The sequence below is a fragment of the Plecotus auritus genome (assembly GCF_963455305.1).
Source record: "Plecotus auritus genome assembly, chromosome: 6".
NCBI classification, from domain to species: domain Eukaryota; kingdom Metazoa; phylum Chordata; class Mammalia; order Chiroptera; family Vespertilionidae; genus Plecotus; species Plecotus auritus.
In genome coordinates, this window is record NC_137773.1 from 105,932,524 (window position 1) to 105,950,053 (window position 17,530).

General features: G+C 55.9%; 2 protein-coding genes across 3 annotated transcripts; one reads left to right on the forward strand and one right to left on the reverse strand.

The window, feature by feature from the left end:
• Nucleotides 1-752: 752 nt before the first annotated feature.
• LRRC8E (leucine rich repeat containing 8 VRAC subunit E) lies at nt 753-4,191 on the reverse strand (the record flags this gene model as incomplete). The annotated part of the gene is made up of 2 exons (XM_080672240.1): nt 753-2,996; nt 4,054-4,191. 2 exons carry the CDS (start codon nt 4,189-4,191, stop codon nt 753-755), a joined length of 2,382 nt encoding a protein of 793 aa, XP_080528366.1.
• An 8,909-nt stretch (nt 4,192-13,100) lies between these two features.
• Nucleotides 13,101-17,530, forward strand: PRR36 (proline rich 36). Of its 2 annotated transcripts, XM_080673963.1 has the most exons (6): nt 13,101-13,245; nt 13,788-14,065; nt 14,182-14,281; nt 14,554-14,666; nt 14,760-16,553; nt 16,732-17,530. In XM_080673963.1, exons 1-6 carry the CDS (start codon nt 13,223-13,225, stop codon nt 17,241-17,243), a joined length of 2,820 nt encoding a protein of 939 aa, XP_080530089.1. In that variant the 5' UTR covers nt 13,101-13,222; the 3' UTR covers nt 17,244-17,530. The 2 variants fall into 2 exon arrangements, with proteins under 2 accessions (XP_080530089.1, XP_080530090.1); XM_080673964.1 differs by lacking the exon at nt 13,788-14,065.

Below are 17,530 nucleotides of genomic sequence, written 5' to 3' on the forward strand. Positions count from 1 at the left end.
ATTGTTTGCAGAATTGTGCATGAATGTGTACACAGGCATTTTCCTGAGGAAGGAGGTGCCCAGCTTTCATCAGATTCTCAAAGGGTCTAGGGACCTACAAAGGGTTCAGAACTCCTGCTCTAGATATCTCCACTGTAGGTCAGCATTTCCCAACACACCGCTTTAGGACCACATGCATCAGGGTTACCTGGAGCGCTTATTGACAGGCAAGTTCCTGGCCTCGAGCCAAAGCTCCTGAGTCAGTCTTTCAGGGGTGGGACCTGTGATGTTTTCTGGGAATGTTGATTTTGATACCTTGCCAAATAAGAGAATTAACATCAAGTCAGGGCAGTGTGTGCTGGTCCCTTGTGTCTGTGACACCTTCCTGGGAGAGAACCCCAGATGTAAGCTTTGGTAGGGGGGAGAAGATTGAAATCCTATCGGAATGTGTCCTCACCCCCTTTTGTGGCACTGACTGGGCTAGAATGTCCAGGGGGAGGGCAGCAGTTCTGGCCCAGGGCTGAGGCAGGCCAGCCAGCCAAGACAGAGATGTGATTTTGGTCTGAGAATCTAAGACTGAGTTAATCTCTCCATAACATTCCACCCCAAATCCACAGCCTCTCGTCTCCCCCGATAAACCAGTCCCAGGATCTTGCCTGGGCCCCATGGCTGACATGTCTGCTCCTCCTCTCCTCACCTGGCCACCTCAGTGGTAGAGATTTTGGTACGGAAGCATCCAGAAAGCCTCTACTGCAACCTGCCCCTCCCTGGCTTTATTCCTCTTCCATCTTCTCTCGAACCTCTGCTGGCAGGCCCTCATAAAGGTTGTTCTCCACCAGAAGCCCAGCCTTCTTTAGCCCTCTACAGTTACCCAGTTCTTCTGGCAGAGCCTCCAACCTGTTGCCCTTGAGCTCCAGGCGGTTGAGGGACCTGAGGGCCCCTACCTGGGGAGACAGCTGAGTCAGTTGGTTGTAGCCCAGGAGTAACGTCCGAAGCTTACAGCAGAAGAAGATCTCATCAGGCAGGGTCTCCAGGGCATTGTAAGAGAGAGCCAGGTGTTGCAGGTTCTGGAGGAGACCCAGCTCAGGTGGCAGGGAGTGTAACCCATTGTGGGCAACATCCAGCAGGCGGAGGCCAGAGCACATGCCCAGTTGGGTGGGCAGGGCCTCCAGCTTGTTGTGGCTGAGGTAGAGCTGCTCAAGGACCCGCAGCTTACGCACATGTTCGGGGATGTAGGCGATCTGGTTGTGCCATAGCCTGAGCGTGACCAGCTTGCGACAGTGCTGGAAGCTGAGGATCTCCTCAATGGACCGCAGGTGGTTGTCCTTAAGGTCAAGTTCCTGCAGTGCACCTAGGCTAAAGACTGCATGGGGGATGCGCTCCAGCCCGCAGGCCACCAGCTCCAGCTCCCGAAGCACTGTGAGCTTCTTGAGGCTATTAAGGGCCAGCAGGCGGGCCCCATCATTGTGCAGGCTAAGCCGCTGCAAGTGACCAGCCACATCGGTCACGCTGGCTGGGACCTTGCCGGCATTGCTCCAAAGAGATAGCACCTTGAGCTGCTTCAGCTCTCGGAGGCTCTCAAGGGTAGCTGCCTGAGCTAGCTCTGGGGGAAATAGCCCCTCTAGGTGCAGCTCTTCCAGGCTACGCAGCCCAAACACCCAGAGAGGCACCTCGCGGAGCTCCTCACACTTGATACGGATGACCTTCAGGCGGTCCCGCAGAAAGATCTGCAAGGAAAAGGGTAGCCTGGCAGGAGAGTGGATCAGGCTGAGTTCCTGCAGGTGCACCAGCTGTGACAGGCCTGGGGGGAAAGTGATATCAGAGATGGCCTCCAGGCGGAGTGCCTCGACTTCACGGAGCTCAAAGACGGTATCAGGCAGTCCTGGGAGCATGCAGAGTGCCAGCTCCAGCCGGCCCTTGGTGTTGCGCTGTAGCTTCTGCCGAAGTTTCTCAGGCGTCCACTCGTGGTTGAGGTTGAGCTGCTTCAGGCGGCTCTCACTGACCTCAGAGAGGAAGACAGCGAAGCGCTTGGAGTACAGCGGGTCATACTGGTCGATGAGGTGCAGCATGAAGGCAAAGTCATTCTTGACATCGGGAATGTCACCCATGCCAGTCTCCTCCCGCACAGAATGGAAGGAGTACTCCTTGAGGGGTCGGTGGAAGAGCCAATAGAGTGTATAGAGGCAGGTGATCCCATAGACACACACAAAGGAGATATAGCAGCAAGCCAGCTTGGAGAAGAGGTGGGCCTTGGTGTGGTTGCAGCAGAAGCTGGCATAGCCCGTGAATCTGGAAGTCTCCACTGTGCAGGCCACCACGAAGCTTATCTTCTCCACATAGATGAGGTTGTAGACCAGGATGGCAAAGAACTTGCAGACTTTGAGCACCATCTGCCTGATGTACATGGTGTATAAAATGTCCCCCTCTTCCACATGCACACGGAACTTCTTGACCTTCTCAAACAGGGCTTTGGCCTGTTCCCCCTCCTTCTTGTCCAACAGGGTAACAGCTGGTGGCTCAGTCACCACCTTCTCAGGCTCTGTCAGCACCTTCTCTTTTTCACCCTCCCCCACCTTTCCTGGCCCTGCCTCAGCAGCCACAGTTGCTGTTGCCTGTCCAGTGGCATGGCCCTTACGGTTCTCCCCCGAGACCTCAGACAAAGCCCGTGTGGTCCATGGTGAGTCGAAACACTTGCCCAGGATGGAGGTGAAGTGTTCGATCTTGGAGCTTGTGCCAGGGAACTTGAACCAGAAGCTGGTGCAGACCATAAAGATGAGTGTGTGAATGACAACCAGGTAGGGAAAGTACTTGGGGTACCAATGAAGGGCCTTCTCATAGCAGAGCTGGTTAATGAAGCTGTACTGCTGCAGGTCCAGGTTATTTTTGAGGCCGCTCACTTCCTGGAGACCCTCCATCTGTTCAGGGACCCCCTGCAACAACAGTTGCTGACATGGGGCCTCAGATAAGTTCTCCCGGGGTTCATGACTGGGTAGACAGATGATCTTGTCCTGTGTCACCTATGGAATAGGGAAGAGGGTGAAAGAGGGTGAGGGATCTGGGAAATTGGGAGAGAAGTAGGCTGAGGTGGAAGGCCCTAATCCCCAATTATCCCCAGCTGGCTTTAGAAGAGTCACTAAATCTGAGCATCAGTCTGTCTGAAAAAAAGAGTTAGGTTGAATTGTGTCCTCCAGAAAGATGTTGGAGCCCTAATCCCCAATACCCATGAATGTGGCAGTGTTTCCAGAGCAGATGGAGTCAAGATGAGGTCATCAGGGTGGGCCCTCAACCAATGTGACTGCCTTTATTGATTGATTGATTGATTGATTGATTAAAAATGTACTTTTATTGATTTCAGAGAGGAAGAGAGAGAAACATCAATTTTGAGAGAGAATTATTGATTGGCTGCCTCCTGCATGCCTCACACTGGGGATTGGGCCCACAACCTGGGCATGTGCCCTGACTGGGAAACTGTGACCTCCTGGTTCGTAGGTCGATGCTCAACCACTGAGCCATGCCAGCCGGGCTGACTGTGTCCTTTTAAAAAGGGGGAATCTGGACATGGACACACACACATAGAGGGAAGATGCTATGAAGATAGAGGGAGAATATAATCTATAAATTAAGCCACCAGAACCTAGGAAAGAGGCATGGGACATATTCTCTCTGACAGCCCTGGAAAGAAACGAACCATGTTAACACTTTGATTTCAGACTTCTAGTCTTAAGAACTGTAAGATAAAAAATGTCTGTTTAAGCTACCCAGTTCATGATAGTTTGTTATGTCAGCCCTAGCAAATTAATAAGGTAACTGCAGTTCTTACTAGGTTCTAGGGACAAAAGTATTATAAAAATATGGACTACCACAGCTATGTGCAGGACTTTGGTGCTGCTGCCAGTGATGGAGAAAATGGGAAGGCTTCAGAATTGGTCTGTGAGTATAGGGGGCTCTGGTTTCCCCTTCCTTGGATAAGAGGAAGATTTCCAAAATTCCCCAGGCCACACCCTCTAAAGCCCCACCCCCATATAGACTCCTCTCCTACCCCTCATTCAGGTCCCGCCCTGCCCCTCCCCTTACCTGGAGGGTGCAGCCAAAGACCCCGATCATGAGCATAGCCACTGTGAGGTATTCGGCCAGTACGTCCCACCAGGGTTTGAGCAACTTGAAGGCAGGCTGCTGCTCTGAGAACTGCTTGAACTCGGCCAGTGGAATCATCCTGCCTATGAGAGAGGAGGAAGTGTGGTGTGGAGACCTCAGGCAGTGGCACCTGCTGGTGGGGCCCCCTAGGAGCCAGCCGCTGCTGCTCCGGATTTGCGCTCCACCCTGCCGAAATCTGGCAGAACCCAGGAGCTGTGTGTTCCCTTTCCCTCTCCCCCAGACCTCACCTCCTTCCTGGAGCCAAGCGACTAATGTTCTCACGACTTCTGCTCCCTGGGACCTCTGCGCCAATCTGAACCTGCCTGCCCTCTCAGGGCTCAGGAAGGGCTGTTCCAGCGCCGCTGTCCCCCAGCTAGCCCGTGTATCCTTCTTTCAGAATCAGGGCATCTCCTACCCTTAACTATGATATGAGCCAGGCAAAATTCTTCTGCTGCTCTTTTGACTCCAGATACTGGGTGTCTGAGTGTCAGGACTGGCTCTCCACCACTGGACCAGAGGATGGCTCAAGGCTCGGGACTTCCGGGGTGTGGGCCCTGCCACCCCCTTGAGGGGAGCTCGGGGCACCACCTCCAAACTCCAACCGGAAAAGCCGGCTGGAGCCTGGCTCCGATTACAGGCCCAGGGACAGGGAGTGGCAAAACTGAAGGCTGGTCAGCCCTCGGGGTGTGTGGCTAGGACACCTGGGTTTCTAGAGGGACTAGTACCCAGAATCTGAGGCAGAAAAAGACACTTAGGCGCTGAAAGTGTAGGGCAGGGGGTGCCAGGGTGAGTGAGGCTGTGGCAGAGGATCAGGAAATGAAAAACTCAGGGAGAGAGCCAGTGTGACATCTACGACTGAGACAGGACTGGGCGGCCAGCCCACTGCCTGGCCCTGGTTTTCATTTTAGACCAAGGTATCCTTATTCCAGATACAGATGGCCAGGTGCAAATCACACAAAGGCCACAAGCCTGGACCAGGAGCCCCCCTCTTCTCTCCCTGAGGCTGGAGGTGGGAGGAGAGGGCGGTAGCAAGGCTGCCACTGCCTCTGAGGGGGCTCCTAGGCCACCCACCTCTTCCAGCATCCATGGTTCCCAATATATAGGCCTCATTTTCTCCCAAAGGGTTCCTGGAGCCTGCTCTCCTCATCCTGACAGCCTCACTGGTGCAGGCTGGGTGAGGAAGGGAGCATCTGGGCCACCAGCTAGTCCTCCAGCCCTTCACTCATCTTCAGGGGGAACCTGACCCAGTCCCACACCTGCACCAAAGGCTCTGACACCTCCACACCTCCCTTTCCCATCCCCTCATCCCTTGAAAGCCTTGGGGATTTAGTGGGTGGGGATAGAGGATGCAGGCCCCACCCACTTAATCCCATCAGAGGCTCTCACCACTGTACCAAGATGGGGCTAGGCTAGCAATATGGGTACATGTCTGCTCACACCCAGACTCCTGGGCTCCCTGACTCAGGCCCTGATTCACCCAGCACCAGGCATACGCAAGGAGGTACACAAAGAACACAAGATCCCTTATGCAATGGCTCATTCCTCATACTCAGTTTCATACCATCCTAAACAAAAAGCCAAGTAAAAATGCCCCAGTGCATCCCAGTCTTGGTCACCAGGGAATCTGATAGAAACACACCCAGGGCATCTTAACAGCCCCAAGTGCCCAAAAGTACATTGCAGCCACCAAAAGGGTCACTTGTGGGCATCTTGAAGTGTGCACATTTGTGCATGTGGGCATAAGTGCACTAACACTGAGCTGAGGGTAGACCTGGGAACAGGGGGACACCACACATCCTTTTCCAGTCCCTGCCACCATGGTTCCCCCTGCCCTGGCTACCTGTCCCTATAAGAGACACTGCTCAGTTGCTTAACTTAAGAACAGTAACTCTGGGGGCTGCAGCAGGGGAATTCCTACCTGAGTTCCTGCTACATTTCAGGATCCATCTCACAATGGTGGAAGTTCACTTCTGGAGTCCACAATCAAAGGCAAAAAGGCAGAGACCCCTAAGGTCCCCAGCAGATGGCTGAGTGGTTCCCATGTAACAAGGTGCATATACAACACCATCAGAGGCAGACACGAGGGGTTATCATTATGTGTCTCCATGACTCAGACTTGATTGTTGGAACCTGCCATTAAGCTTCCACAGACACAAGCCCCCCCCCCCTTTGTCTGAGTAGGGCTAGTGGGAGGGTCCAGAGAAAAGGACTTTCGGGATGGGGGAAACCCTAAGAAAAACAACAATGGGGCCACACACACAACTTACAGCCACCATGTCTCAGTGAGCATGGGTGTTGAACTCTCTTTTTCCAGCCTCAAAGTTTTCACAGCTCAAGTTTTCTCAAGTTTTTACAGCTCAAATGATTGCATCCATTCTGTTCCATTTTGAGAGAAAAACCTCTGGCAGAGACTAGTATCTTTACCAAAAGAACCCCAGTAGGGGAATATGGAGGTGAGATGGTGGGATGGCTGCTCTGCATGCCAGATTGAAGAAGGGGTCTCTGTCAGCCTAGGATAGGTACATGCCCCCTACCCAGTCTTAGCTCCACCCATCTACACCTGACCCTTGCTTCTCCTCTCTTTGGCTCTCCCAACCCCCTGCCTCCAAAAACATGGTGGTGGTGAGGACTCCTGATCTAGCCCCTGTCCCCACCCTCAGTCCATGCTGAGAGTAAAGGAAGACACAGCAGCAGTTGTCAGCGCTGAAACGGGCCTTGGAGGGCACAAGGTCCAACCTTTTGACTTTTACATAAGGGAGAAACTGAGGCCTTGGTGGGGGAGGATGGGGCTTAGTAGCACATGGCAGGGGGCACACCTGGGAACTCACAACTGAGTACTTTTCCAAGGTGCCCTGCCAGGACTTGGGGGTCTAGGGAATCTTGAGATTCAAGAGTCCCAGAAGGGGCAGCCTGGTGAAGACCCCAAGTGGTGTTTCTGGGGCCTTATGGAGCTCAGAGATGAGTTGCCGCTGTTGTCTCAGAGGTCAAGGAGAGGGAAACATCATGAAGAACCCCCACCCCCCACCCCCGCCAGGTTGCCCACAGCCTGTTGATCTTCACTCTGTCCTTGGCCAGGCCTCCCTGCCCTCCTGCCCTGCACCCTTGGCCTGAGCAGGGCCTAGCCTCTTTCTGCCCCCACCTTTCCTCAGCTGCCCTGTGCCCCAGGCGGTGGCGGTGGGCTCAGGCCACTGTGCCAGCCATATTTGGGCCAGTCCTCCTGTGGGCCCGACCCCCACCCAGCAACCTGGTTCCCACCGTTGGAGAGAGCCACCTACTCACCGCTCAGGGTGGAGCTGGGCCCAACTCCTTGGTCCCTGCTCCGGCAGAGTTAGTTCCCGGGCCAGGCTGGGTGAATCAGGGCGGGCGGGACCGTAACCAGGAGCCGCCCCGCCCCGCCCACCTGACGTCTCAGCCCTGCCTCCCTCCGGGTGCTTCCAGGTGGCCCCTGACTCCTGGCGCCGGGATCGCAGAAAAGGGTGACCTGCTCTCCCCAAGGTGGTCCAGCGGCCGGCCTTAGGAGCAGGGGCCCTGACCTCTGGGCTCGGCTGCCATTGGCTTGGACCTGGCCTGAGGCATACTGATGAGGATCGAGGCATTGCACACCCGCGGGGCGCTCTCCTTAGAGCCAAGCTGTACAGATGGAGTCAGAAAACGAGAAGGGGTCTCCTCCTTCGCCCACCCCAGGGTGCAGCCACCTGGCTTTGAGGCCCAACCAAGGAACCAGTGATCAAGGTCCAGAGAAGAGAAAGGGGGTTCCCCATTCCTGCTCTGACCATCCAGTCAGGGAGCCAAGTAGAGTGGGGGTGCTTACATGTCTGACCCTGCCCAGCCTTGAGGTTGGCCCTCCACTGGGGTAAGACAGGGAGCACACGGTTGCCAGGTCCTTGGGTGGTCCATGGAGAGGTGCAGGGGTCAGAGGGCTCTGGGAGCTGGTGCTAGAGTCCAGCCTGGGCAGCCAGCTTCTAGAAAGATGACTCGGTCTCCCCATGCCCACCCTTTCCTTCCCACAGGGAGGCCTGGGTTGGGTCTTAGACTAGCCAATTGCCCAATTCAGCCTGGGGGTATAGGCAGTTGAACCTTGATTTGCTTTGACTACAAAACAAGGAAGGGAATCTAGATTAGAATGGGGAGTGGTCTAACTTGGGACAAAGAAGCCCGAGTTCACCACATTAGAGGCTACCTGAGACCCTGAAACCTTGAAGGCTGGGACTCCCTTAGCTTAGATTCCTCTGTGAAACCCTGTACTGCATTCCACCCTCTGGCACTCCACTTCTGTTAAGTCTTGGTCTCCCTCTGAGGAGCCATTTGAGACTAAGTACTTTCTCCCTCTTCTTCAGTGGCCTCTTCTTGCCTCCTGAGAAGCTCCTTGACATCCATTCCCTGGGGTTTGTTCCCAGCTTTGTTCTGGAATAAGCATCCAGCTTGGCACACTTATGCAAGAGTCTGAGGTCACTGGGCTGGAAGCCCCATTAGCTCCAGGCAGAGGTCTCTTCTGTTCCCTTCAGTGTCCCCAGCACTTGGAATGGTGCCAGGCACACAGTGGTGAGCATTCAGTTAATGATGAGTGGGTGGACGATTGAGCTGTTATCTTAATTCGGGCTCTTCTATTTGCAGACTGTGAGACAAGGTATTGGATGTAAATAGCTTATCTGAGAAGTGATCCCAACAAGCACTAATGGTGAGACAGTGGGGAGATGAAAGTGGGAAGGGAGGGAAGCCAGGAAGCTTTAATGAGGGTACATCAATGAGGGTGAATGAGTTGACACTGTGGGCAACCAGGGCTCCATTCTTCTGGGGAACTCTGGGAGATGGTGGAAGACACCTCCCAGTTGTCGGAGTTGAAGTACTAATAGACCAGATCCTGCTTGTCTTGGCTGAGGGCTGCTCTGCAGAAGGGAAATGGAGGGGCATTAATTCCCTGGTACTTTGACTTTCCTGGCATGTGGGAACCATGGGTGCTCAGGAGATACGGAGGGGGCTTTAGGCCACCTGCCACACAGATCGACACTTGAGTGGAATGGATGGATTATAGGACACACATACAATCTTTCCAGTTGTTCTCCAGAAAGACTACTCACTTTATGTTCCCATTGGGAATGGATGAATTTTCCTACATCAATAACACCCAACTTAAAAAAAAAAAAAAAGGTGATAACAGAACTTACCATCTTAACTATTTTTAAGTGTACAGTTCAATGGCATTAAGTACATTCACAGTGTTCTGCAAACATCCCCACCATCCATTTCTAAAACTTTCTCATCTTCTCAAACTGAAACTCTGTCCCCATTAAACACTTACTCCTTTTCCCCCTCCCCCAGGCCCTGGCACCCACCATCTACTTTCTGCCTCTGTGGATCTGACTCCTCTAGGGACCTCATATAAGTGGAATCATACAGTACTTGTTCTTTTGTGACTGGCTTATTTCACTGAGCATAATATCTTCAAGTTTCATCCATATTTTAGTCTGTGTCAGAATATCCTTCCTTTTTATGGCTAAATAATCTTCCATTGTATGGATGGACCACATTTTGTTTAACCATTCACCATCGAAATACCCTTGGGTTGCTTCCATCTTTTGCCCATTGTGAATAATTAAACACAAGTGTGTAAATATCTCTTGGAGTTCCTGCTTTCAATTCTTTTGGGTGGAATTGACGGATCATATGGAAATTCTCTGTTTAATTTTTTGAGGACCATCTATACTGTCTTTCACAACAGCTGCATCATTTTGCATTTTCACCAACCGTACCCATGATTGCCCATTTCTCCACATTTTCACCAACACTTGTACTTAATACCCAGCTTCTAAGGTTTTGTGAACCTGAGGTAGTTAGCTATTTGTGCTTAACAAATTACCCCCCACAAACCTAGCAGCTTAAAACAAGCATTCACTGTCTCACAGTTTCTGAGGGTCAGGAATCTGAGAGTGGCTACATAGGGTGGTCCAACAGTCTCCCTCCCCCACCAGCTCCCAGCAACTACTGTTTTGTTTTCTGTCACTATAGATTAGCTTTCATTTTCCAGAATGTTCTGTAAATGGAATTATACAGTGAAGCCTGTGTGTGTGTGTGGCTTCTTTTCGTCAGCAGAATGTTTTTGAGATTTGCCCCTATGTATTTTGAATGTCTTGGTAGTTGTTTTCTTATTTATTTATTTATTTTTATCGCTGAAGAGTATTCCATTATAGGGATTTTAGGTTATGTTTTGGTTTGTGTAATCCATCCCCTTGTTGATGGACCAAATTTGGGAAATGGTCTTATATGAGGGCAGAATCCAGATCTCAATGAAATGCAGGATGGAGTCAGTTTAGCCTTGGAGGGACCCTTGTGTTATGCCCAGATTTCGTGATCCCCAAAGACCACCAGGGAGCCGAGTCCAATGCAAAAGCAAAGAGCCTTTAATCGAGCTAGCTGGAGCTCCCCGTCCACCATACTCGCCGATGCAGCGGCAGGAGGCACAGAGAGAGCTCCAGGCCCCAGATGCGCTGATTTATAGGGGGCCTGGGAGAAGTAGGAGGGGTGAGGTAGTGTGGCCTCCGCTGATTGGTCGGGGTCAGGTTGCACATGGGGGCAGGGTGCGGCTTACTTTCCTCTTGCATTTCTATTGGCTAATTCAAAAGTGTGGGTTGGGCTCTTGGAGAGGTTCTAGGGCGGGAACCTGACTCCACGAGGTGGAGGACATGGAACAAAGGAAACATGGTGTCGGTCTTTCCCCGCCCTTTCACTTGCACCAAAGAAGACAGCAGAGCAGGGCTCTGGGCCGGCAGCTATGACTCAGGAGGGCACTCCTGGTGAATGGGTAATCAGGCAGGCAGGGACCCAGGCTGCTGTACTGCCAGAAGGTATTTACACAAGTGATCCTCAATAGACCTGGGGATGAGGTGAGGCCGAGAATGATCCAATCTAGAGGGCAGTGCTCTGGGGCGGGCGGGGGGGGGGGGTGTGTTTGAGGAGCACCTCTCCCAGGCTGAAGGGAGGGTTCATTGCAAGGATGGGTTCTGAAGATAGGCTTTCACCAGCCAAAGCAGGGTATTCAGTTCTGACCCTGGCTTCTCTCTTTTTTCTTCCATTTCCTGAACCTCAACTGTGAACACAACTATTGAAGCAAGCAAATGCAAACCTCTGCTTCCGGCCAGGCTAAATATGTTTTTATTGATTTTAGAGAGAAAAGGAGGGAAGGGGAGAGAGAAAAACAATGATGAGAGCTCCACCGGTGTGACTCAGTGGTTGAGTGTCAACTTCTGAGCCAGGAGGTTGCGGTTCCATTCCTGGTCAGGGCACGTGTATAGGTTATGGGCTCCATCCCCAGTAGGGGTCATGCAGGAGGTGGACGATCAATGATTCTCTCTCATTATTGATGTTTCTATCCCTCTTTCCCTCTCCCTGCCTCCCTCTGAAATAAAAAACATATTTAAAAAGCAAGAAATATTGATGAGAGAAACATCCATAGGCTGCCTCATGCATGCCCTCTACTGGGGATCAAGCCCACACCTGGGCATATGCCCTGACTGGGAATCAAATCTTCAGTTTCTCAGTGCATTGGACAACGTTCAACCAACTGAGCTACACTGGCCAGGGCAGGCCTGGGGTTCTTTTGTTGGGGTAGAGGATGGTGCCTAGGGCTTCATAAGCTCACTCTTTATTGGTGAATTTAAAGCATGGAAAGAAAAAAAATGACTCAAATGGTCAACCAAAATCTCTAAAACAAAGGACCCTTAGTGGGGAAGACAGCCTGGCTCTTCATCTACTTGTGTTGCTGGCAGTGTGTTTATTGGAAATGGCCATCCTTGAGGTGGCTGCCTCTACAATGAAAGTTTAATCAGGCCCTTGCATTACAAAAAATTTAAAAACCCAACTTTCATGGCTCACATACATCATCTTACCCTCACCCCATGAGAGGTTCACCCTGGTGCCAAGTGCCACCCTTCCTGGTCCTGTGCTTGGAAGCCTCCTAAGTCCCAGGCAATTATGAGCTACTTCTCTAATGCGTGTGTGTGTGTGCGGGGGGGGGGGGGGGGCGCACACAGGCATGTAATGGGGAAAGGAATGGAGCAGAGGGAGCTGGTTCTTTGGGATGGGGCTAAGCATTTGGACAGATCAGGCAAGGGGCAGAAAGCACAGGATGTACATGGGGGAAACATAGAGGTGTGGGAGGGCATGTAGCATCAGTTGGGCAACACAGGACACCTGAGGATGGCCATCTCCCTCTTCATACTCCTATGCCTTCCATGCCACAGTCCCCTACCAAGTTCCTCTACTGAGACCACTTGCACAAGTTGACGAAGTCACCAGAATGATACCTCCTACCAGCTGGGCAACCTGGACAGGATCTTCTCAGCTCCTTCATGTACCTGTTTTGACACCTCATAACCTCCCATAATCTTGACACCCCCCTCCCCCCAAATCCTATCTCTGTCAGGAAGCTTTTACTGACCTGACCTCACTCCTTCATGTGACTTAGGTGGGTGTGGAGGTTGGGGGTGCCTTGTCCTGCAGAAGGCTGGGCCACCTCTCACCATATTCAGTTTCTCTCTCCCTCTTGACCTCCCTTCCTCTCTTCCCCCAAATTCAGGGTTTGTCCCTAAATTCCCAGGGCTGCATTCTCCCAATAGTCCTCTCCACCACCAGGTAGGGATTTTCCTGGGGTCTGGGAAAGCCTTTGGGTATGACAGGGGTGGATGCCTCTAGGGACCCAGGACGGCCTTGCCTCCTAGGTCCCAAAGGCCAGGACAGAGACCAGGGACACTGAACTGCCGGATTGGTCCATGGAGCTGGAGGTGCGGTCAGGCCCCCTGGTTGCCAGGGCCCTGTGCATGTTGTGGTGGGGAGGCCAGATCCGTGACCTCGAGGGATTCCCGCCTCCCTCGCTCATCCCCTCGGGTTCGGTCTCGCGTGCTTCAGCGCCGCGCAGAGTAGCCGCCCCTCCCTCCAATGCGCGCCTCTCCCTAACCCTCGGCGCGCTCCCGCCACCTCCCCGGTCTGGATCTGGCGCGTGCGCCCCTTGTCTTCTGAGCCCCCGGTCGAGGGGCGGGCCCGGCTCCGGGCGCCACCGCCCCGCAGCCCCCTTCCCTCGCTGCCATACAACCCCACCCCAGGCGACCCTGCGTGGATGAGCGGGAGGCCGAATCGGAGGTGAGTGTGGCACTAGCAGGTGGAGTGGGCGGCGCGGACTCAGCCCGGCTGGGCGAGGGCATCTCGCTCGGGACGCGGTTCTTTGTCTCTTCGAGCTGGTGCGCGGGCGGCTGGGGCCGCTCCTCCTCCCGGCAGGTGCTGGCGTCCCTCGAGGCTGGCGAGGGGACCCGGGTTGTGCGCTCCTGTCCCCCCACCCCATCTGGAGCCTGTGGGATCCCCCTGTCCCAGAGGCTGGTCGTCTGGATCCCTAGGGGGCCAGGGGTAGAGGCGTGGATCTCGGGTTCTGAAAGGGAACAGAGACAGGACAAGGGGGATGGGCTGGGGTAGGCAGGGCCCGGAGGAGGGTGATGGGGGTGGGACTTGGGGACAACCTGGAGCAGCCGGGCTGGTGAGTGGGTGATTGGGTGGGAGGGAAGTGGATCGAGGCCGAGGTGTGCGTGCCCGTGGGTGGCGACACTGGGGAAGGGGCAGCGAGGTGCCAGAGCCCATGTTCCTGCAGGCTGCACAATGGTCCAAGCCCTGGGACGCTGTCTTTTCATCAGGTGCGGGATGGACAAGAGAGACAAGGCCAGGGCAGGGGCCGCTGCGCGGACCACGGCTTCTCACCCTCCGGGCCGTCGGAAAACCCCCAGACCCCCAGCGTCTCCTCGACCCCCTCCACCAGTAACCCCCACAGCCCTCAGAGTTCTGGGAGCAGCGGGAGCTGCGGGGCGAGGGCCCCTGGCCGAGCGAGCGGCCGGCATCCGGTCAGCCGCTCTTTCTGAAGCTACACCCGCAGTGGAACCCACGCGGAGCACCAGGACAGGCCCCAGCAACCCAGGTGTCCTAGCCTCTTTCTCCAAATTCGAGCCCATCTCCCTGTACCTCTTTCCTTCTGAGTTATCAGACTTCCTCAGCTTTCTGGAGCACCCTGTTAACTAGGCCTTCTCCTGGCAGCCACAAGGCCCACAGCGACAGGGAGAGGGGAGCGGACCCCTGCCAAGATCCCTGGCCCAGGCTCTATCTCTAGCCCTGGAAGAGCCAGCGGTACCACCAGGTAACTCCCCGCCTCCCCCCCCCCCCCCCACCTTACCTTCCTAGGCAAGGGTCAGTGTCACTCTCTGGAATAATTTTACATACGAATTGGGATGTGGGAACACTTGCAGATGACAGGGTGCAAATTGGGTGAAAGCCATTCTAAGGCTGCAGAGGGTCCATATGCCCCATTTCACAGATGAGGAAGACAATGTGAACTTTGGAGGTCAAAAAGGAAACGGGGGTGGGGTGGGGAGGTGGGCTCTGCCCTGAGCATGCCCTCCCCACCCCCAGGCTAGGCCCTCTTGGGCAGAAAGGACTCCGGCTCCCAGCTGAGGAACCTAGGGGCAGAGGAAAACCCCCAGAAACTCCCAGAATGAGTGCCCTGAGTGTGGAGACACGGAGAGGTATGTGACCTGGGGAGGAGTGGGGCTCCTGGGCAGGGAGGGGGACCAGCCTGCAAGTATCGATGACCCTTTTACCTTCTGCTTTGTCCCTAGACTCTTTCGGTCCTACCCCAGGTGCTCCCTTCCCAGCCATCTCCCATCGGTCTCGGGGTGGGGGTGCTGATGTGGGGCTCCCTCGGGCAGCTTCGAATGCCCAGCCACGACCCCTGGCGGAAGCCCCCAGGAAATCAGCGAGCAATGCCCCAGAGCGCAGCACCGTGGAGCCGAGCCCTGCTGCCAGGAGACGACCCAGCTCCTGCGGGGGCATTCAGAGGCCAGCCTCACGCCCCCTGGGCTCTAGCGCCACCCCTTTGTCCTCCCCAGCTCGCTCCCCGGCCTCGCTGGGTGGGACACCCCGGGCTCTGGGGCATTCCTCGCAGGCCAAGTCGAAAGGGCTGCAGGCTCTGCGTCCCCCACAGGCCGCACCCTCAAGGAAGGGCGCAGCCATCCTGCAGAGCCTTTCTCTTCCTTTGGCCACTTCATCTCCACTGGTTCAGACCGCACAACTGGCACCGCCTATCCTTATCACAGCCACTACTCTGCGGGACACACCCCTTACATCTCCACCCACCACGCCTCCTTCCCAGGCCCCTACGGGTCCTCTGGCCACGCCCTTTCCACTAGCTCCTGCCTCTGCTTCACTCTCTCAGCAGAACCTCCCCTCTCCTCCAGCCACACTCCCTTTGCAAGCTCCACTCATACACCTGAGTGCATCCTTTCCAGAGGCACCCGCCTCTCCCACGGCCACTCTTCTAGCTCCAGTCTCTCCTTCAGGTTCACCCCCTCTGCAGAGTACGTCCCCTACCCAGGTTTCTCCGGCTTTGCCCTCTCTGCCGACTCTCCCCTCTCCCTTGACCACACCTCCTTTGTCAGCTGGTCTGCCACCAGCCACGCCCCCTCTACAAGTCCCTCTTTCTCCCGCTAGGTCTCTGCAGAACTTACCCTCTCCCTTAGCCACAGCCCCTCTGCAGGACTTTTCTGCGCTGACCACTGCCCCACCACTGGCCAGTCCTCTGTCTCCGCCCCATCTTCATCCCTCGGCCTATACACTGGCCACACCTCCTACGCAGGACCCTCTTCTAGCCACATCCCCTCCGCAGGCTCCTCCTTCTTCACTGGCCACGCCCCCAATGCAGACCCCACCTCTGGTCACGTCCCCTCTTCGGGCCGCTACCTCTTTGGTCCTGCCTCTTCTACAGGCCCCACATTTTCTGGGCTCACCAGCTTTGCAAGCCCCTCCCCTGGACACGCCCCCTCCACAGAGTCCATCTTCTCTGGACACACTTTCTCTACAGGTCTCTCCCTTTTCTCAGACCCTGTCCCCTCTACAGGTCTCACTTTCTCTGGCCTCACCACCTTTGCAGGCCATTCCCGTTCCGTCCAATCCTTTCCCAGCTATGGCCCCTGTGCAAACCCAAACTCTGGCCTTGCCTTCTCTGCAAGACCCTCCCGCTCCAATGGCCACGCCCCCTCCTCCGGCTCCACCTTCTCTAGTCTTGTCCCCTCTGCAGGCCCTTCCCTCTCCCGCTGCCTCACCCCCTCTTCAGACACCACGCCGCCCCCCAACCCCGGGTCCCGATGCCCCGATCCCGGGCCCACGGTTGACCCTGGCGCTGGCCTCGGCCCCGCCGCCACCGCCCTCGCGCAGCCCGTCCAGTACTCTGAGCGGCCCGGATCTGGCGGGCCACAGCAGCAGCGCCACAAGCACACCGGAGGAGCTGCGCGGCTACGACAGCGGGCCTGAGGGCGCCGCAGCCTCCCCACCCGCCGACGCGGAGCTCGCCGCCTGCCATCCGGCCGCCTGGAGCCGAGGGCCCGCTCCGCCGCTGGCCGTCCGCGGCACCCCGGGTGAGCAGGCTTTGGGACCTGGCGGAGCTGTGGGAGGGGCAAGGCACTGGAATGTAGATGGGCGGGGTGGAAGGCGAGGCTTCGCAGCTCGGGGCGGGCTGTTGGGTCCGGAGGCGGAGCTGAGGGGCTGGGCGGGGCTTATCGCGCCCTCCGGCTAGTTTGGCTCTTCTTGCTGCAGGAGTGCCCCTGCCTTGGCCTCCCGCTGCTGGGTCTGGCGCTGCTGACGGCCTGTGCACAATCTACGAGGCTGAAAGGCCTGAGTCGGCGACCGCTGCCCAAGGAGCGCTGGATCCAGGGCCTGGACCCGGCGCGGGTGGTGGGAAGGTGGCGGCCGGGACAGGGACGCGGGCGGCCTCGCGCAGCGTGAAGCCAGCGCGCCTGGGCGAGCTGCCACTGGGCGCTCTGCAGGCGAGCGTCGTGCAGCACCTGCTGAGCCGGACGCTGCTGTTAGCGGCGACGGAAGGTGCCACTGGCGACAGCGGCTGTGGCCCCGGAAGCGGTGGGGGTGGTGGCAGCGCGGGCGGCGCCCGGACTGCGCTCAGCGATGCTGAACTGGGTCGCTGGGCCGAACTGTTGTCTCCTCTGGACGAGTCCCGCGCCAGTATCACCTCAGTCACCAGCTTCTCCCCGGACGACGTGGCTTCCCCGCAGGGTGACTGGACCGTGGTGGAGGTGGAGACCTTCCACTGAGTCAGATTCTTTTAACTCCGCCCACCACACTCCATCCCCCCCGCCTTAGCATTCGTCCCTCCCGTTACACCTCTTGGTCTTAGACCCTGGTCCCCTTCTTCTGGAATCCAAATCTCCGTTGAATTTGGCCCAGGTTCGCGAACCACCCACACCTTTTGCCAAAGCCCTCCCCTCGAGCTTCGCCCCTTTGGCCTGGGACACGCTCACGCTCCCCTCGAGCCCCGCTTCCTCCCTCAGCCTAGCCCCCATCCCATGTGTATAGTTTGCAATAAAGCCGGGACACTGCC